At 41.8% G+C, this 21,864-nt stretch overlaps 1 protein-coding gene across 7 annotated transcripts in view; it reads left to right on the top strand.

Annotated features, from left to right (window-relative positions):
• LOC131249198 (uncharacterized) overlaps nt 1-19,808 on the top strand; it is a 35,374-nt gene extending 15,566 nt beyond the window's left edge. For 5 of the 7 annotated variants that reach the window (XM_058249815.1, XM_058249817.1, XM_058249819.1 and 2 more), the window contains 6 exons: nt 6,346-6,635; nt 8,177-8,389; nt 8,883-9,374; nt 12,730-13,395; nt 16,889-17,434; nt 19,351-19,808. In XM_058249815.1, the coding sequence (XP_058105798.1) occupies nt 6,346-6,635; nt 8,177-8,389; nt 8,883-9,374; nt 12,730-13,395; nt 16,889-17,434; nt 19,351-19,587 (2,444 nt within the window). In that variant the 3' untranslated portion in view covers nt 19,588-19,808. Of the gene's footprint in view, nt 1-6,345; nt 6,636-8,176; nt 8,390-8,882; nt 9,375-12,729; nt 13,396-16,814; nt 17,435-19,350 lie in introns of those variants that run through there. The other 2 variants (XM_058249820.1, XM_058249821.1) reach the window with 2 other exon arrangements.
• Nucleotides 19,809-21,864: the final 2,056 nt, after the last annotated feature.

The raw sequence follows: 21,864 nt of genomic DNA, 5'->3' as shown, positions 1-21,864 counted from the left end.
AAAAAACGTGCAAATAACATAAGTATGAGAAAGTTTGGGCGCTCGGTCCTCTTTCTCCAATCTTCCTTCACATGTGTCTTCCCTAAGTGGGGTCTTCTATATGTCTAATCACATGTGAAAGGTCTTCAGCTCCTCAATATTCGCCTATCCACAAGGACGGCACTTGTGGTTGGCGCTTTCTTCGTTGGTACACCTTGAATGCACCTGTGTCGCAATCAATTCCCCTCGGGTGAGAAAACTCGACCCCGACGAGTTGAAACTTTTGTAACGCTCAAGTAGATCTGGATCAATACCCTGCAATGCGTCGCCCGACAGCCACGTAGATTCAGACGATGGTTTGTTCTTCCACTTGACAAGATACCTTTGGAAACCCCCATCTCTCGTGGATACTATCTCGTCATCCAAGATTTCCTCAATTGCTTCTTTATGGGTAATGGGTGGAGGAGGGGGTGGAAGGGGTTTGGGTAGCAAACTTAGAAAAAGGCCATGAAAGGGATGATGTATCAACAATGGGAGTATGGGCACGGACTAGATCTTCCACATTAAAAGTTGGATTAATGCTCATTTCAGATGGAAGGTCAACCCGATACGCGTTGGACCCAACCTTTTGTAATATCTTGAATGGTCCAGCACTACGCTCTTGTAATTTCTTTGCAGATCCTTGAGAGAATCGCTCTGGCCTTATTCGCACCATTACATAGTCTCCTTCTTGAAATTCTTGCACTCTACGATGAGAATCAGCTAAAACTTTATAATCATCATTGCTCTTATTTGACCGCTGTCTAATATGTGTATGCAAATCATGAATATGGCGTGCGAATGCATCGGCTGACTCAGAAGACCTTTGGGTAACAGACATAGGTAAGAGATCTATGGGCATTCTAGGTTTATAACCACTTACAATTTCAAAAGGACTCAACCCTGTAGATCTATTAACTGGCCCATTATAAGCAAGTTCAGCAGTTGGTAAAATTAGGTCCCAAGTCTTAACATGTTCACACACTAGACAACGTAGAAGATTTCCAAGGCTACGGTTTACCACTTCAGTTTGACCATCTGTTTGTGGGTGGTAAGCAGTAGAAAATTGCAAATGAGTTCCCATAATGTGCCACAGTGTCTTCCAAAAATAGCTAGTAAATCGAACATCACGATCAGACACTATGGTTTTAGGTAACCCATGGAGACGCACCACACCATCAAAAAAAAGACGAGCAACATGAGACGCATCTGACGTCTTCGAACATGGGAGGAAATGCGCCATTTTAGAAAAACGGTCCACAACGACAAAAATGGAATCGTGCTTTTTTATAGTCTTGGGAAGCCCGAGCACGAAGTCCATACTAATGTCCTGCCACGGAGCATGTGGCACTGGCAATGGCGTGTACAACCCGGTATTTTTCTTTCTTTGTTTTGCCAGCTGATATGTTCGACACTGTCCTAAAACTTTGGCTAGTCTCGCTTGAGGTTTGGCCAATAGAAACGATCTTCCACGAGGGCAATGGTCTTATCACGACCAAAATGGCTAGCTATCCCTCCTGAATGAAGCTCCCAGATGAGGAATTCACGAAGGGACATACGGGGAATACAAAGTTTGTCTCCCTTGAAAAGAAAGTCATCTTTAAGAACATATTCACCCATAATATGCTGGTCACTAGAGAACGACGTGTAAGTACCCCCAAAATCAGGACATATGGGGTATTCATCTTTCAGTTGCTCAAATCTGACTACCTCTATACTCAAGGAGTTGAGCAACGCCACTCTCCTACTGAGGGCATTCGCTGGTTTGTTTTTAACCCCGACCTTATGTTTCAAAATAAACGAATATTCCTGAAGAAATGCTACCCACTTAGCATGCCTTGGGTTGAGTTTCTTCTGAGAATGCAAATATCTCAAAGCCTCATGGTCATAAAACAAAACGAATTCTTGCGGTAGGAGGTAGTGTCGCCAATGTCTCATGGATTGCACTACCGCATAAACTTCTGTGTCGTAAGTTGAGTATTATTGTTTTGCCTCAGTCAGCTTCTTCACCGAAATAGGCCACTGGGTGTCCTTCTTGACTCAACACTCCACCTATACCGACACCAGACGCATCGCACGCTACTGCAAAGACTGTAGAAAAGTCAGGTAGACTCATGACAGGAGCTTCCACCATCTTGCCCTTAATTTTTTTAAAAGCCTTGACGGCGGCTTTAGACCACACGAACTCTCCCTTTTTCATGCACTCGGTAATGGGAGACATGATCGTGCTAAAACCCCTAATGAACCGACGATAAAAAGTTGCTAGGCCGTGAAAACTTCACACCTCATGAATGTTCCTTGGTTCTGGCCACTCAACTATGGCCCTGACTTTTTCAGGGTCTGCCCGCATCCCTTCAGATGACACTATAAATCCTAAGAACACAACTTGGTTAGACATGAATGCACATTTCTTAAGATTAGCGTACAAACCTTCTTTAAATGTTCAAGGTGTGATTCCTTAGTGGTACTATAAATAAGAATATCGTCAAAGTACACCACTAGGAATTTTTCAATGAACGGCCTCAAAGTTTGTGTCATCACCCGCATGAAAGTACTGGGTGCGTTAGTCAAGCCGAAGGGCATGACCAACTACTCATACAACCCATCTTTCGTCTTAAACGCCGTCTTCCACTCATCTCCTGGGCGTATATGAATTTGGTGATATCTACTCTTGAGGTCTATCTTAGAGAATATAGTGGACCTGACCATCATGTCAAGCATATCATCAAGTCTAGGTATAGGGAACCTATACTTGACAATAATTTTGTTTATGGCACGGCTGTCCACACACATGTGCCACGTGTCGTCTTTCTTTGGCGTCAACAATGCAGGCACGGCACACGGGCTCATACTCTCTTGGATGAAACCCTTTTGCAGAAGCTCATCAACTTGCTTCTTCAACTCTGCATGCGCTGCAGGGTTCATCCTGTGGTGAGGAAGGTTCGGTAGAGTAGACCCTGGGACAAGATCAATGGCATGCTGTATGTCCCTCATAGGTGGCAACTCATTCGGTAAGTCTTCAGGAAATACATCACTGTATTCCTTCAGGACCGAGGTCACCTCACAGGGCAACTCTGATGGAACCTCAGGTGTAATTTCTCTAGCCACAAGGGCATACACCATAGAATCCTCCTTAGCCTCTTTTTCAAACTCTCTTGCGCTGATTATATGTAAAGACTTAGGTTTGGATTTCCCCATTTCTCTAGGCTCACTTGCCTTCTCATCCTTCTTTCCTAGTGTATTCTCAGGTGGCATGGGATTAAGTTTGATCTTTTTACCATTATACATAAAAGTACACGCATTCGAACGGCCAAAGATCGTGACATCATTATCGAATAGCCACGGTCTACCTAGGATAACATGCCCCACATCCATAGGTAAAACATCACACCACAGGGACTCTTTGTATGACCCAAACTCGATGGGGACTAGACATTGCTGGGTGACAGGTAGGGATGTCTTGTTAACCCAAGAAACTTTATACGGGTCTGGATGAGGTGTGGATTTCAGTTTTAAGTGATCTAAGGTGCTAGTGGAAATCACATTCTGACAACTTCCACTGTCCACTATCACCTTACAATTCTTTTTACCACACTTGGCAATAGTGTAGAAGATAGTGCTTCGACGCCAGTCAGCACTACTTCTAGACTGAGCTAACACACGCCTGACTACTGCAAGCGTTGCTTCTCCATCCACTTCTTCTTCATCAGTAAGTCCTCCTTCAGGGTGATACTCTTCAACTTCATAATCACCCTGGTCATCTCCACCCTCGTGGGATTCGCCTATAACTAAGGCTCTCCCACGGCTCTTCGTAGGACGCTGATTAGACGTGTGGCCAAGGTTGCCACACTCATAGCACCTCACTTGGCTCATGTTACTAGGACCGGCACCAAGAACCCCTTTGCCCTTGTCCTCCCTAGGCCTAGGCGGAATGGTCGCCTGTGCCCTAGGTTGATTACCAATATTAGGTCTAGTTCCTTGGGAACTAGATCTAGTATTGGAGTCTCGGGACTCAAAACGACGAACAACAGGAGCCTTAAGATCTTGCTCTAACTCCTGCACGACTTGATATGCTTCATCTAAGTCCGTTAAGGGCCGAGTAATAAGCTCGTGCTGAAGATCCGCACAAAGGCCCGTCTTGAAACGCGAGAGCGTTACTAGAGGATCTTCTCGGATATCACATCGCATCACATACTCTTAAAATTTAGCGATGTAGTCACCGGCAGACATTGACCCTTGGCGTAAGGATTGCCATTGGTCAAGGAGCTTCTGACGGTATGAGAGAGGAAGGTACTTCTCCTTCAACTTCTCTTTCATCTCATACCAATGTGTGATAGGGGCTCTACCAACTCTCTCTACCCTACGCTCAGTGTTGGTCCAGAAGAGCTTGGCTTGACCCACAAGCTTCATCTTAGCAAACCGCATTTGACGGTTTTCCGACATGCCATACCACTCAAAGTAGTGGTCCATGTCAGCAACCCAGTCAAGGAATGCCTTGGGATCCAAGCGTCCATCAAAACTCGGGGCCTCAACTCTCACACTCTTCATCGCACGCTCATCTAGATCATAACGGTCTTGATAACCACATGTGGTTCGTGCCTCTCGCACCACACCACGACCGTTACCACGATCTCTATCCTCACTACCACCACGTGTGGCAGCACGTTCTTCAATGATTCCTTCCACTTGGGAGTGCGCATCTTCCCCTACAGCGGGGTTTTCCTTTTGGGACGCCTCTAGTTGCTCCACCTTAGTCATGGTGGTGGTAATTTGGTTCTCAAGGCGGGCAAACTCACGCCTTTGACTCGCTTCTAGGGCGGTTATCTTTTGTATCAATTGAGCAAGTTGCTCAGATAACTGCTCGTTATTCATGGTAGGTTGAAGTCCGAAACCTCTACCTCTTCTCGTGGGCATATAATGAAGACTTGAACCAAACTCTACCTAACTAGACTACTAGGTGTTATGACTTTCAAGATGAATGCGATGAATGCAAAACTACTATGAACTGACACAATTAAGTTGAAACAAGAAACAACTCAAATCTGAAAATTTTCCAGATTACAAACTTTCTAAAATTGGAAAGTTTCGAAAATTGAAAACTTTCTAAACTTGAAACTTTCCCAAGTTAAACCTAAAAATCAAAACCCTAATTTGATAACTCGATCTAGACAAAAACCATGCAAGCCTAGGCTTTGATACCAAATTTGACGCAGGACAGCCCTAATTATGATGCATGCTCATGGAGATAATTAAACAGTGGAAATAAAAGGAATAAATGATCTAAAATTCTAACAATAATCATCATAACTGAGAAAATCATAAAGGAAACATGCAATGGAGCGGGCCATCACTACAACCATGGAGTATGGAATTCAATTACTACTTAGGTTGGATCCGGCGAGGGATGAGACCTCCCGATCTTGCATGGTCACACCCAATCGATCAATGAAGATCACTAGTCCGAAGAACCAAGAAGTTTCTCGGATTAGGGATTTGAGAATTTGGAGATTTAGGGTTTAGATCGGTTCTCAAGATTTTGATCGAAGAGGAATTAGCCAAAACAAAAAAAAATAGAAGAAAGAAAGTTATTACCTTGAGGAAGTTGGAGGGGCACAAGAAGAAATTAGAAGAAGAAGATCAAGGGGAGAGAAGAAGCACCATTAGAGAGAAGAGAGAAAGGAGGCAACCAAAGGGTTTGCTTTTCATTCATCAATAGTTCAAATTCGTGTTTAGGGCTTTACCCCACTTAAATAAGCACATAAAGACATAAAATTACTAAAATACCCCTAGGATAAGCAAATAAAGATATAAGATTACTAAAAGACCGCTAACTAAGTCAAAAAACGTGCAAATAACATAAGTATGGGAAAGTTTGGGCGCTCGGTCCTCTTTCTCCAATCTTCCTTCACATGTGTCTTCCCTAAGTGGGGTCTTTTATATGTCCAATCACATGTGAAAGGTCTTCAGCTCCTCAATATTCGCCTATCCACAAGGACGGCACTTGTGGTTGGCGCTTTTTTCGTTGGTACACCTTGAATGCACCTGTGTCCGCATCAAATTATCTGTTACTCGTTAAAAAAAAAAAAAACAGTCAGCTTGTGACTATTTTCATGGTCTCGGGCATGTTCATGGTGGGGCCTAGAGTGGGAGTCTGTTATGCATTTCACTATGAAACAAATTTCATGCTCTCATCCTTGGTATTTCAGTTCAGCTTGTGACTATTTTCAGGCTACAATAAAGAAGGGGCCAACCTTTTTCAAACCATTAACGCAATACCACTTTTATGGCTGCTAAATACCTTAGTGACTTCTTAAACCTTATGTGCAGAGGGTCAACTTGGTTATACTTCTGTGGATTCCCAACCCACACCACGACGTGTGAGTTCACTCAGGACAAAAATAGTTGCTGTTGCTGCTGCAAACAAACATACTGCTGCAGTTTCCGAGTCTGGTGAAGTTTTTACATGGGGCTGCAACAAGGAAGGTCAGCTTGGATATGGCACCTCCAACTCGGCCTCAAACTACACTCCACGGGTGGTTGAATATCTGAAAGGCAAAGTCTTAATTGGAGTTTCGGCAGCAAAGTATCATACAATTGTACTAGGAGCAGATGGGGAGGTAAACTTAAGCAGAAGTTGTTGGTTGATTTGATTACTGTAACTTACCCAGCTGCTGATTTTCGAATGCTATGGTTTTGATAAACTCCAAGTTTCGTTTGGTAGGCATTCGAACTGATGTGTTGTTTATTACATGGCTTCTCTAGGACATTTTAGAAACTTTCTATATTTGTTTTCATGCTTTTATTGGTTGTAGGCCTTCTTTTAATCATTGTCATGTAGCTCCGTTTAGAAAACTCGAAGCATTCAAAAAATTTGCTGAGTTGACTGAATTCAATCAAGACTTGAGTTGACTTAAAGGGATAGGTTGGAAAAAAAAAAAGAGATAGGGTACTTGAGAAACTCAATTAGATTCTTTTAGAACTGAGCAGAGGAATCAAACTGCAACGTTAGCTTCTTTATTTTTATTCATTTATTTTTTATTTTCTTCTTTATCTTTTTCAGTTGAGTTTCTCAAGTTCGAAAAAAAACTTTAGCTTCTGAAACAAGAAATTTCAGTTGAATACTTGAGAGTGTTTTGAAGAAGCTCGGAGTCGGGCCCTCATCAAGTCCAAGCAGAATTATTGGTTTTAGAACCTTACTGTATAGGTTTCAAACATCATTAAAGCTGATTTGTTCCTGTTGAAATAGCGATGCTTCATGTCAATCCATTTCAGCGTTTCCTCGTTCACATTAAGAATGCTGGAATAACCTTGGACGTGGTGTATCTCGTTCCACAAGAAAACTTATTTCTACCTTCTTAGCTACTAGGTCCGTCAATGGGCCGGACCTAGAGTGGCTTGTGCCCATATTTTGAACTGTCCGGGGCCTATTCAAAATCTTGATTTTGCTTGGCCCGAGCCTGGCCCACTATCCTTGGATGCAGAAATCTTTTATTGACATACCACTCCTGACCTAATCTAGCTTCAGAATCTTTTTTTTTTTTTTTTGAACAATGATATGATATATTATAAAAAGACCGAAGCCAAAGCATACAAATATACAAAAGTACAACACTCCCTAGCAAAAGCCCCCTCAAATGCAAGAAGAGAAGATTGAAAAATCTAAGCTTTCACCCTATCCTTCAAATTAAGAGTTGCCCTATTGAAAACTTGCACCAGGCTTCTCAATTTGTTGTTGAAGCAGCACTGATTTCTTTCCCACCATAAAAACCGAAGGGTTGCTAGCAAACTTAATTGCCACACCCTTTTTCTTTCTTTCCCCATCCCCCCACCATGCCATGCAATGAGAAATTCCTCTATTGTTTTCGGGAACCTTAGAACCCCGAAGCATTGGAGAAGAAGACCCCATACTTCCCTAGAAAATACACAGTGAATGAATAAGTGACCCATTGATTCCAAGCATTTACATGCATTTGCATTTCCTGAGATTTTGGGAATATCCACTTCCCTTCTTTTGTATCCGAATGTGCTCCTGCTGCTGCTAACGCTTTTGTGCAATTCAGTAGCAAAATTTTCTGCCAGTATGCATCTACTTTGGATTACTTTGGTATATATGTGATGCTTTTGTAACTTGGTGAATTCGATTTTAATGACTTTGCAGGTATTTACTTGGGGTCACCGACTTGTCACCCCAAGGCGTGTCGTTGTTGCTCGAAATATAAAGAAAAGTGGGACTGCACCATTGAAGTTCCATCGGATGGAACGGCTTCATGTTGTCTCGATTGCAGCGGGAATGATTCATAGCACAGTTCTCACAGAAGATGGTGCTCTATTTTATTGGATTTCCTCTGATCCTGATCTCAGATGCCTACAAGTATGATTTGATTGATAATTTCTCCCCAATTCCTTTGTTTTTCCATTTTCGTACTTCTATTTTTAGCTGCCCAAACCGTGGAATATGTTGAGAGAAACTATTTTGTTCTCCGCCTTTCATCTTCCTCCTTTTATTAACAAGAAAGTGACTGTGAGAGTAGCATTTCAAATCCTACTCCCAACATGGCAATGTGGCATATGTGCACCTTGCTGTCATTCATCAGGTTGCCCGCCATGCACATTTCTGTGGTTGTCGTCATGCGTCTCACATGATGACCATATACACATTTGACATCCATGCATTGCTAATGATGGCTGTTCGGCCACATTTTCAGACACATATTGGCTGGGTCATACCTACTGAATTGACTGGATCTTCCTACATGGCATCTTGGCATGTTTGAGGAAGTACGGTTTGAAACCCAATCTTTTAAGTAGCCTTCTGCTGGGCTCTTCATTAAATTCTGGCTTATCTTGATGGCTCTTTCCTGTAGCTGTATTCACTGTGTGGGAGGAATCTGGTGAGCATTTCCGCTGGTAAGTACTGGACTGCAGCAGTTACAGAGACGGGAGATGCTTACATGTGGGATGGGAAGAAATATAAGAATGAGACTCCCATTGCTACTCGCTTACATGGTGTTAAGCGTGCCACCTCAGTTTCTGTCGGTGAAACGCATTTGCTGGTGGTTTGTGCGCTTTACCATCCTGTTTACCCCCCTAAATTGGTTGAAATTCCTAAGAAACAAAGGTTAGATGATGGCGATGAATTGGAGTTAGATGAGGATTTTATTTTTAATGATACGGAAAAAGATAGTAAAAAGGCATCTGCCATGCACAAGGATGATTCAGTTAATAGATCCGTGCCAAGTCTGAAAAGCCTTTGTGAGAAAGTGGTGGCAGAGTTTCTGGTGGAGCCGAGGAATTCTATACAACTTTTGGAAATTGCAGATTCTCTGGAAGCTGATGATCTTCGGACGCACTGCGAGGTAATCATTTAACTTCCATTACAATGACCTGCATCACAAGTACTGTATTTCCTTGTTTCCATGATGATCTGATTTTAGGGTAGGGGTGCAACTCTGGTGGGTTGGATCAGCTTGATGGTCAACCCGAGCCCGACCCTACCCAACCCAAATTCCAACCTGAACCCAACATGAATTCCTATATACTGGACCCAACTTGACCCAACCCGACCCGACCCAAATACATGTGATTATTCCAAATCCCATCCAACCAGACCTGAATTTGCTCATCATAATCCCAACCTGATTTCAAAAATAGGACTGAGGTTTTCCAACCCTATCCCAAACCGGGGACCTTGACAACTTGACCCAATTGGACCCGAACTCGGGTTTGGCCAAGTTGCAACCCTAGTTTAGAGTGCATTTGTATGCACCCACGTGAGCAGGAAAAGATATTTTTGGTGGAATGAATAATATCAGCTCCGCCATGCATTTAGGTTGTTAATGAAGATGTGAACCACATTTGGTAGGTACCATTTTCCTCTCCTCTCTGCCAAAGCGACATGTGGAACATTTCCAATCCTACCTGAACCATAATGGATACCGTGTTTGGTGGAAAAACATTATTATCACCCTCAAATGTGGCTCTACGATGTGATTGGTCAATTTTTTGTATTTAGCACCCCCAAGGACCAATGTTTAAAGCTTATTTGCACGATCCTTTTAACTAGGTCCAGCTTTGGCTTCAATTGTGCTTTGGACTAGTGCACCCACTTCCACTTCCTAGCTGTTTATACTTGCTAACATTTTGAAATGGATGCTTCCCGACCCCCACACCTGAATCTCTTGCCACTTTTCTTCACTCTTCGTGCAACACCATAGTTTTAAAGATCACCTATATGCATGGTACCCTAACTTCCAGTACCGTACCAGCTTTCCTTCTGACATCAGCACTAGCTGTGTCAGACATCAGCACCATGAAAGTGGTAGACCTCACCATGAAGATAACCTGGTATGAGGTCCACTCATCAGGTAGGCAACACATTTGGAATTTGTGGAGAACTAATGTTCTGGCTCAGCATAAAGGTCTGGCCCACCTAGTGGATGGGTCAGTTTGACTTTTGAGAAGTGATTTCTACACTTTCATGGAACTGATGTTGTGCATACATGACATGTTTGTGGGACAGATAATACAGTACGAAAAAGTTGTCTCTGTTGCCTCTAGGTGCTCCGTTCTCATGTTTAAAGCGGCACAAGATGAGAATTCCTCTTTTGATATTCAAGTTTGATGTGGTGGGTCAATGAAAAAACAACTGTTTCTTTGTAAAGTCAAGAGTTTGGTCCTATTTAATGGAGCCTACCCAAACCATGTTGTCTCAGCGTGATTCCATATCGATGTTGATGATCTGATTGGGTTGTAAAATCGTCAGGGTGAAACAAATTGAATTGTAATTCATGATACCATTTTTAAGTTTTAGAAAATTAACAAAAGTAGGAAAGCTTTTAGAAATAGAACATTAATCATGCAAGAATCAACCATTTGCCAATATTCGACGTCTAAATCTAGCTGGAAGAATCAACCATTAGATGGATCCCCTAAGATTGCGGGGTTGAATGTAGAACATATGATCAAGATATTTTAGCCATTTGGAAAGATCTTTTAAGGTTTAGAATATTTTTTTAATTGGTATTTTCCTTTTTGGTTTTGAAATTTAGATGTCAATTGTTAGGATATGATATAGATCTAAAATCAGTAAAGTCTGGAATTGAAAGAGAGATCTTTATCTTTTGTACTTATAAAAACCTCTAAGGCCATATGTATTATATGGTGTAGGTGGATGAGATTGGAATAAAAAGTGTGAATTTTTGGAGGTCTTTGTTGTTGTTGTTGAGAACTGACGATATTTATTAAAGGGGAAAAGCAAAAATAGAGGCAAACAACAAACACTCAAGGTCCCTTAGCTTGACCAACAAACCAAATCCCCCAGTAGAACAATTAGCCAAGACCTTAAGCCATGAAACCTTAGCTATTACATTCAGCTTTGCCTTCCTAAACACTTTGTATGGAAGCCTGTAACGATTATTGAAACATCTGCCATGGTGCTACACCCAAATGGCCCACAAGCTGGCTAAAAGAGCAAGCTTCCACAACACTTCCTTTATGACCAACGGTCCCCTCATGCCAAGGAAGGAAAAAGTAACCAATCAATCCTAGCATCATCCATCATCATTGGTAAGGGTCGACAAACTGGTCTGAAATGGCCCTGGCAAAGATACAATGCAAGAATTAAATGATCCACTGATTCCACTCTCCCATGCACATTAAGCACACATTAGGGATGATCATGTTCCTTTTCTACAAATAATCCACCATGAGCATCCTCTTTCCTGCAGTGGGAGAAACTCCAAAAAACAACCAACATGTGTGCAAAAATCTGACATTTTCCTCTTCTTTCTCATCTATCTTGCTGCGTGTCATGCACATAGGACCCTTGCTTTTTGGGCTTCAGTTTTGATCCAAAAATTTGGGGGGCATGGTATATTAGGTTAAGGGGAAATAAAACCTCATTTTGGAGGGTTTTCTATTGTTCTTTATACTTCTACATAGCAGGAACTCTCAAATTGTCTTTTCGTTGGACATAGTCATCGTGAAAATGACTAACTATAGTTGCATGAAGCGTGAAATATTGAGACAATAAATTCTGGTTTGGGTGCGGTGAAGCATCTGTTTTGAAATGTTAGCAAGTATAAACAGCTAGGAAGCAGAGAGGAGGAGTGTGAGTCCAAAGCATGATTCGAAGCGGGAGCGCCACCTTGTTAGAAGGATCCTGCAACTAAGTGACAAACTATGTAAATATGTGTATTTGTGTATGTTCTGCTTCAAGATTCCCATATCTCAAAAGAAAAATCATATATTTGCCTTTTCTGGGACCTGCTAAATTCTACTTGTTCTCATCTGTTTGTTTTCCACTGATTGAAAGGTTAGGATCTTCTAGTCTGTTTGACGCTCTTCCATCCAAATGGAGCCTATCACATACACATGTAATGGTGGTACCTTACAGCTGTGGGGTCCACATGATGGATTCACATAATCCAACCCGTTCATCAGACGTGTTGGCTCATGTTGCCTTTAAGGCTGAAAAATCAGGCCAATCCATGAATCAAGTGGGCCACAAAACAGGGGACAAGATGGGAGAGAACACCCATCCTTAAGTGGCTTTTAAGGAATCTTCCATCTACAGTGGCCCAACTGCATGGAACGACAGCATTGGGATACTTTTTGTATCCTGATGCATCAGCACTAAATGATTCCTCTCAAATAACTGGGTAGGACTCTTAGCGCTGCTTATGATTGAAGCTAATGATATTGATTATGCAGGAGATGGCTATTCGGAACCTTGACTACATTTTCACAGTCTCGGCACCAGCAGTTGCAAGTGCATCACCAGAAATCCTAGCAAGGCTAGAGAAGTCACTGGATGCATGGTCCTCTGAGACATGGAGTTATCGTCGGTTGCCCACTCCCACAGCTACTTTTCCTGCTGTTATTAACAGTGAAGAGGAGGATAGTGAGAGTGGATACCATAGGCTGCGTGCCAATCATGAGAAACCTATGTTAAACAATTACAGAGACCAAAGAGCGGATGGTTTTCTACAACCTCAAAATGCCGCTGACGAAGCCATCTCCAAACAAGTCAGAGCGCTGCGGAAGAAGCTGCAGCAGATAGAGATGCTTGAGGATAAGCAATCTAGTGGTCATCTTCTTGATGACCAGCAAATAGCAAAACTCCAAACCAGGTTCACTCTTGAAAGTGCACTCGTTGAGCTTGGTTCTCCACTCGAGACGCAAGACAAAGCACCATCTTTGATCTCATCGGATGGGAAAGGAAGTAAGAAGTTGGAGACACCCAGAAAGCAAAGGAGAAAGAATAAGCAGAGGGCGTCACAGCCAGAACCGCACACTGGAAAGCACGAAATCTGTGCTGAACTAAACTCGATCAAGGGGTTCCCAGATGTCAAAACCCCTCAATTTTCTAAAGAAAAGGTCAGTCTTGCAAGCTTTTATCTCCTGTTATCTAGAAGTGTAGGTTTATTCCATGCCTTGAGTAGATTTTCACTGTTTTTTTTTGTCCTTGTTGTCATTGTTTTGTTTGCATCTCGTAATGGTTTCAGGCTTTTAATTTTTATTTTATTTTTGATGTCTATCCCTGGAAGCTACAACATTTAACTTAATTTTATTTTTCCTTTCCTATTTTGTTATGGCAATCCCAAAACTATTGATACCTGATTTTTCATTCTTTTATCACAATATCGTGTTCTCCTTTAAGTTTTAGAAATCAGATAACGTTGTTCTGCTCAGTGAACTAAACCATTGGGGAATTTATACATATGGTCATTGGTCATATTGTTCAAATGGAATGTCTGTTTTAATAAAAAACTACGATTTGTTAAAAGATAAAAATAGAGGCAGTATCCTTTAAGGCAATAGATGAGTTCCACAACCATATGAAGACTCTCATTATACCTTTTGCCAAACAATCAGCCAAGGAATCAGCTCCGTTGTCTCGAATTGTAAATCATGTTTCTTCATTCATCGTTGTCATCATCATAATAGCCTATTTCTCTCCAAAGGAGGGGGAAAAGAAATAAATTCATCATGGCCTTCACTTAGCTATTTGGGTTTGGCTTTTGAATCCTGTTTCATCAATCATTCCATCGAAGGCCCTATCCATGATAAACGAACATGATTTTATGCCCCTTATAGTTCTTCATAACTTTTTCTTTGATAAATTATGTAATATAAAGATAATTATAACATATTAAAAATAGCACCGATCCAAAATTCTTTTGCTCTACTTCAAAATTTAATGAATTTCTAGCATTTTGTGTGTGTGTGTGTGTATGTGTGTGTGTGTGTGTGCGTGTGCGTGTGTGTGTGTGTGTGTGTGTGTGAGAGAGAGAGAGAGAGAGAGAGAGAGAGAGAGAGAGAGCTTCTCTCCTCTTTCCTCTTACGGGCACACGTCCACATGTAGCCCATTGTGCATCTTACGGGCACACGTCCACATGTAGCCCATTGTGCATGTCACTCTCTTGGCGCGGCCTAGCCCTTCTCTAGGGCTTTATGAATAGGCTTTCCTCCCCTCATCTGGGATATATTTGGTGACAACATTCTGCTTGGATCCGTTGTGGATGTATGAACAGTTTTTTACATTAGCAATCAAAGGTATGATAAATCTAGAAGTTTTTAATACATGGGCATTTTCACACTGGGCTCGAGTGGGTGGCTTGTGGGATGCAGGGGCACACTCGGGGTGGGAGGGTGTAGGGTGTTTCGATTCGTCATGCTTTATCAGTTCGAGCTTTTAAAGCAAGTGGTTGGTTGTCTTGCGTCAGTTTTGTTTTAAAATAATAATAGAAACTTGATGATATTGTCTCCTGCTTGTTAGATGAACTCACAGAGATAGTGTTGCATGTGTGAGTGATCTTTTTGTGAAAGGCAATACTATTATTGAAGCACAACAAATAACAAACAAGGAAAAAACTACAAAGGAAACTGCTCCCCAACAACAAAAAACTAAAAAATCTAGGAGCCCAATCTCCAAAAGAAACTAACTCTAGAAAACACCCCTGCAGCCGAAGATGAGCTATTTCTGAAGCAACGATTGTTACGCTCAGCCCAGATAGCCCAGAACACAGCCAAAAGAATGATCCTCCACCTTCTTTTTCTTAGGGATCCTCCTAAATCCGTGTGCCATCCACAAAGGAGGTCTTCTGTACCACTAGGCATGACCCAAGAGATCCCGGCAAGCTTAAGGATGCTCGACTAGATGTCAGAAGAGAAGGGGCAGTGAAGCAGCAAGTGATCCACCAACTCTTCAGCCTTGAGACACAGAGGGCAAGCATTCGGGATCTGCATACCACGCTTCTTCAAGTTATCAATCGTCAAAATTCATTTCCTTCCTTTGAGCCATCCGAACACAACAGCTTTGGGCGGCACTCCATAGAACCAGACAACTGGTATGACAGGGGGAAGAGAAAGAGGAAGCCGAGAGGGACTTGTAGAAGGACCGCACTGAAAACAGACCTAAGGGCAACAGAGACCATCTTATGGAATCCTTCGGCAAACAGGGAAGGGGAATAGGAGCATCCTACAAGATAGAAAGAAGGGAAATAAATTCCTGAAATTCAAAATCTGCAAGATTCCTATGGAACAGGGGATTCCAAGACCCTCCACCACCATCAGAGGAGAAACAATCTTTAACAAGGAAATGAGGGTCCAAGGCAATAATGAACAGGGCAGGGAAAGATTCCGCTAAATATCGATTTTCTAGCCAAATGTCCACCCAGAATCTGATATTGGCTCCATTACCCAAAGAAAATGAGATTTTGTCAAACATAGGCATGGCAGAATTGGCGATTCCTTTCCAGAATCTCAGCTAGTCAAAGGCTTCCATGTGATTTAACAGAAAACCACCGAGTTTCTTTTGTCCTTGTCTTCCAGACGGATATAACTAGCTGAGACTTCCTGCAGCAGAGATGACAGAGAATCAGCCTCACTATCCTTCAAGCTTCGACAGAACGTAGGGCACACCAGACTACATTCTCCCCTACCCTCTGATAGCAGGCATTCACATCACACTTCCTTTTCAGGAATGTACTCAACACACATTGCAAGCCTCATCAGGTGTACCTTACATACATGTGCTGGCACAAAAATTAGCTGGTTCGCTCATCAGGTATTCCATGTATAAAAAAAGGGATATGAATGGATGTTTTTCCATTGTGTGAAAACTGGAAATATCAGCATTGCTGGTTAATTTCCATTGCAGTCTTCTTCTGCAGCAATAAACTGTTTCTAAGTCATGTTTGCGAGTGCAATTTTGAGGTACTGAGAACTCAAGCATCCCAATGTGGCACAAGTGTGTGAGAATCAATCCACTTATCAGGTGGGCGTACAATGGGATGAGATGGCGCAGATATCAGGTTGGTCAGGTAGGCCAGATCTGTAAAAAGGACATGGATGGTTAAAATGCTACCGACTAGTGTTGCTCGCCAGGCGTGGCCATTTGACTAGCCTGATTTTTGGGAGGATCTACTTGGTGTGGTGGACCTGAAGAGCATGGTATGTATATCGCAAACATGCACTTTGGGCATGCGTGAGCCACAAGTACCTGCAAGGTGTACTTTTGCACTTTGCACTTCTCCCATGTCGATAGGATCAAAGAATGGTGAGGTTGTCAACTTTGTATCCTTTTGATGTTCATCGTTTGATTGCAGATTACAAGTTCATATTTTTCTATTTTTCAGTGAATCTTTCTTTGTTACTATTGCATAGTTCTGCTGAAATTCTATAAGCTGGCAGTTTCTTAATATGGTGGCCTATCATGCATTTTAATAGGGAGGTTTGATTGCACATTACAAGTTTTACCTTTTTCTATTTTTCAGTGAATCTTTCTTTGTTAGTATTGCATAATTCTGCTGAAATTCTATAAGCTGGCACTTTTCTTAATATAGTGGCCTATCATGCATTTTGATAGGGAGACATGGATGGGAAAGAAACTAGTGACAGTCACACCATCGAAGAGAGCAATTTTCATAGTCCAAAAGATATTCTTGACTCCCCGCATAATAGTAAGAGTTCCCGATCAACTCCGTCTAAGAAGAAGAACAAGAAAGGTGGTCTGTCAATGTTTTTGAGTGGCGCTCTTGATGATGCTCCAAAAGAGGTTGCTCCACCACCAACACCCAAAACACCCAAAAGTGAGGGCCCTGCATGGGGTGGGGCCAAGATTTCAAAGGGACCCACTTCTCTCCGTGACATTCAGAATGAGCAGAGTAAAACAAAGGACAGTCAGCCAAATAGGAGGACGAGGGAGCGAGTTGAGGATTTTGCTGAGGGAGGAAATGGTGGACAAATTCATTTGAGTTCATTTCTTTCAGGGGTACCGTCGAGCCCAATAGCTGTGGTCCCAGCCCGGGTGTCGCCAGTATCTGATGGAGAGAAGAGCACTCCACCTTGGGTTACTTCAGGGACTTCGCCCGTCTTAAGTCGGCCGTCTTTGAGAGACATTCAAATGCAGCAGGTATGTAAATGTAGTGTCACCATCTTATAACATTCTCAGGGCTTTGTTAACCGAGCGGAATGCCATTTGCAGTTGGAAATGCCTGACATGTGTGCAAGGTCTCCACCGTTTATCAGGCAGATCCACTATTAGTATGCCCTGGCTTAATATCAGGCATGTCCACTCATCAGGTGGGCCATGCTTGTATGCTCACTGTGGATTGTTGATTATCCCTTTTTAAGACCACTTCTTCATGCAAATGCCATCCACTTTATGAGTGGATCCAGCTGATTTTTCTGCTGGGCCTATGTAACAACGACAGCACATTTTGAAATGGTGCTGTCTACACGTGTTGTTGCATTTCTGACACTCCTAAGACATGGCTCGTATAAAAGAACTCCTTGCTTCACATGTTGTTTTCTGCATTTCCGACAATTCAAGAGATGGCTCACATAAAAGAAACTCTGTGTTTAATTATTATGTTCTTTTATTTTTAATTTTTTGATTTTTCGAAGATGGTTCATTTATTTTTGTGAAACATTTTTACCTCTAAGAAATTGACTTTTAGGGTTTGTGAAAAGATTGGGTGTGCACAGCGTGCACTGAGAGCCAGCGTGCACATATATCCCACCATCAATAAATGGCGGGCGGAAATCTTGACACATTTCAATGTGGGAGATCTATGTCGACCGACTCTCTCTGTCTGCATTGTGTGCATCCAAGTTGCCCCCCATACTAGAGTTAATATTTTTTTGGTTTTCATATAAATAATCTAATATATGGTCAGTAAAATATATTACTTTCACGTTTTAAATATTTGTATGAATTTGTTGGTCAATCTGACTTTTAAAATCACCTTTTTCGACATTGCATACCTTGTAACCTTGTCTGTCACCAATACATGTGTCTGTGTCCAATTTTCAGTGGCCAAGGTACATAGGCTTGGGCACATTAAAGATGGGCCTGGCCTGATGAGCGGCCTGGATCTTGCACATGTACCCCAATGGCATGTGAGGGGGATTGTATTTCGAAACTGCATGTGAGCCACTGCAAATACCATTCCTTATTAACTGACAAGTGATGATGATAATGTTAAACTGACACGTATCACTATTTACTTGTGTGTGTGCGTGTCTCCATAAAGTGCTGTGGTTGTAAATGTTCCAGTCCTTTTTCCATGATTTGCATGATTGGGCAAAACTATATATATATAAAATATGAAAATCAATTTTCATTTTGGCATGTAATCTAAGAGTGTCATCAAATGCCCTTGCTATTACAGGCCTTTTCATTCATGTCAGCACTCAGTGCATTCAGGGCCCATTTTCAGCAATTCACACCATTCATTGGTGAGTGCCACCCTGAATAGGTGGACCTAAATCTTCCCCACTTTAGAATAGCTCCAGCTGCCATGTTATCAGGCATCTTCCCATTTCCATTTGGACCATCAGCAGGTTTTCGATTAACCTGTCTACTCGCAGCCAATTTTGGATGGTTAGGATTTTCTGATGCAGGAGTTCTTTGCTGCGGTACCCATCTATGTAGGGCCCACAGCCCACTAGATGAACAGTTTGGATTGCGGAAACGTGGGGCCCCTTGCATGTGAAATGCCAGCCTTAAAATTAAAGGTTCAATTTTTGGGGCCAGCGATGACAAACCCATGTTTGTTTAGATCCTTTGCAATTAGATTGAGTGGAGATGCCTCGTTTCAACACTTGAGGTCCTGGTAATCGATCCCTAGTGGGGGTGGCTAACAGCGGAATGTGTGTATTGACATGGGTGTGTACTAACAAGCTAACCCAAAAAAAGGAAAAGAGAGAGAGATCCTTTGCAATGTTCTTTTCTGAGTGGTGAAGCAAATGCCAGAGCAATAATCTATTCTACATCTACACAATCTCTACTTAACTGGGTTCTGTTCTTCTGTTGCTCTTAAGCAGGAAAAACACCACCTGAGCATTTCTCACAGCCCCAAAACGAGGACTGCAGGTTTCTCTGTCACTTCATCTAGCCAGGGTTCTCCATCAGAATCCAACGGCCCCAGTCGCTGGTTCAGGCCAGAGGTGGATGCACCCTCTTCAATCCGCTCCATTCAGATTGAGGAGAGGGCGATGAAAGACCTGAAGCGCTTCTACAGCAGTGTCAAGCTGGTGCGGAACCAGACTCAAGTGCCGTGATGTCTTCTCCGATCATCCTAAGGTGTAGGAAATTAGAGATTTTATTTCAGAGTTCTAGTTGGTTCTGTAAATTCCGACTGTACAGATTTCTGTAAATTCATTTATGTATTTATAGCTTAGATTTCTCTCCTCCTTGACTTTGTTTCTCTTAGGCTATCCTTGATGTCCATATTTTTGTGTATTTTTAGCTTATAGATTTTCTAGTTGCAGTAGTTCCGTTCTCTTTTGCATACTGGAACTTGATTTGCATATGGCACATTTGGTCCTTCTCTTTCTTGGATTCAGGGATCCTTTGTGCACACCCTCCGAAGGGGCTTTTGGGGCTGAAACGCTATTTTGATCTAAATGATGGTGGTTGTTGTGCGTTTGGTTGCACTTTGCGAACCTCCATCTCTACCACTGGACAAAATAGGCACCAAAACGTAGGCAGAAACCAATCCAATTGGATTTGCCGAGACGACTAAAGCAGGCGTGAGACCTAGGAAATACTAGAGATTAGTGAGGTGTTGATGTGGTGAGATTTGATTAGGTCATGTGCTGCTGTTAGAGATGGTTAATGTAGAGTGTGTTTGAAAGTGATTCCGTTGAGTATGTGCTTAAATGACATTACATGTGAGCTCGAATCAATCACATCTTGTCATGTTAGGGCCTCGCCTTGCTAAACTTAGTGTTTCACAGCCTTTGCAGATCTGCTTCCACTTCCGTGGGAAATCCCCTCCTGAGGACATTCGTCCACTCGGGCCATTAGCCCTTCAGTTCTGGCTATGAAAGAGGAAACCCCTTCCCATTTTAATTACTGTAAATAATTTCCTCTTTTTTGCAACACTGTAAGGAAATAGTCATTGGAGGTAAATGGGAAATGAAATTGGAAGAAATGCATTTGAAATCCAAATATTCCATTTGGGGAGTACATGGGAGGAATCAAAATGCATTGGAAATTTTCAATATATTCACGAGAACATGTGTGATATAATAAATTAACTTTAACATCTCAAATTAGTGTATATATATGATATTTAACAGAATGATTGTAATAAATCCATTGGAATATATACTTAGGCAAAAATGAGGAAATTTTGAACCTCAGGTGGTCGCAAACGTATGGATCATAAACATTTAATCGTCCAATTATATGGCCAACTTTTGAACAATTTGGATGATTTTATCTGTGATTTTAGTGATGTAGCTGATAATTGGATTATTTCTGTGTATGAGTGGCACTTCACCCGATGTACTGTGAATCTTCTCTCAAGGAGAGGATTTAATTTACTGGCCCATTTATTTCCACTTCATTTTCATGCATTTACTTCCATCCTAACATCCCTTTAATGCCATTTATCTCAATTTACTCCCTATTCCCCCATTTACCTCCATTTTCTCCCATCAAAAACCCCCTAAATGAAAATTAGGTTAATGTATGTTTTGATATCTGGCCAATACCATTGATTTCCATGTTAATGGAAACTTTTTGGATATTCAAAATTTTCTGGCTATTCTATTATTTTTATGGAGACTTATTGGAACCATTCAAATTTGAAACCTTTTGGACATTTACAATTTTCCGACTATCTATTTTCTTTAAGGAGATTGACTGGAACCATTCAAATTCAAAACTTCTTTTGTCCAGTGTATCAATTTTCTTCAAGACCTCCATTTGATCGAACAATTATACCGAGCAGATCTTTACACATGCCTAAATTGCTGAGAAAATGATGCTTTGAGCTGATTTGGCTACTACTGGGCCCATGTGGTGGTGATTTGGACTTACATCTAATGTATTAGTAGTAAATTCTTGCACGAAAGGGAGTGTTTGGATTGTAAGCTACTTTAGATAAGTTGCTTATGCCACAAGTAGTTTATCTTGGTTTCTAATTAATCAACAAATAAGTGTGATTAGTAAAAAACATATTTATTAACTAAAAAGTGGAAAAGCATGTTTGTTTTTCAACATGATAAGTTTTTATCCCTCAAGTGTGCTTGGTCCCCTTTACATCCACCATCTATCATGTGGGACCAACCTTTGATGTGGATCATTCATTGTGTGGGCCCCACCTTTGACGTGGGCTGTTGTAACACCCTGGCCCTCCGATACTTGGTTTTCGGATGTCCTTAGGTGTTACCTAGATAATTTTTTGAATAAGCATTTAGCCACATGTGTGTGAGCACGTGCAAGCCCGAAACGTAGAAGAATTTAGTGTAACCCTAAATTTAGGAGCTCGAACTTAAGTGAAGTTTGTGCACAACTCATCGATAGAATGAGACCAGTTATGGATTACC

Source organism: Magnolia sinica, chromosome 6 (assembly GCF_029962835.1).
Source record: "Magnolia sinica isolate HGM2019 chromosome 6, MsV1, whole genome shotgun sequence".
NCBI lineage: Eukaryota > Viridiplantae > Streptophyta > Magnoliopsida > Magnoliales > Magnoliaceae > Magnolia > Magnolia sinica.
The sequence above is the reverse complement of the archived record's forward strand: the minus strand, read 5'-3'. Positions and strand labels throughout refer to the sequence as shown.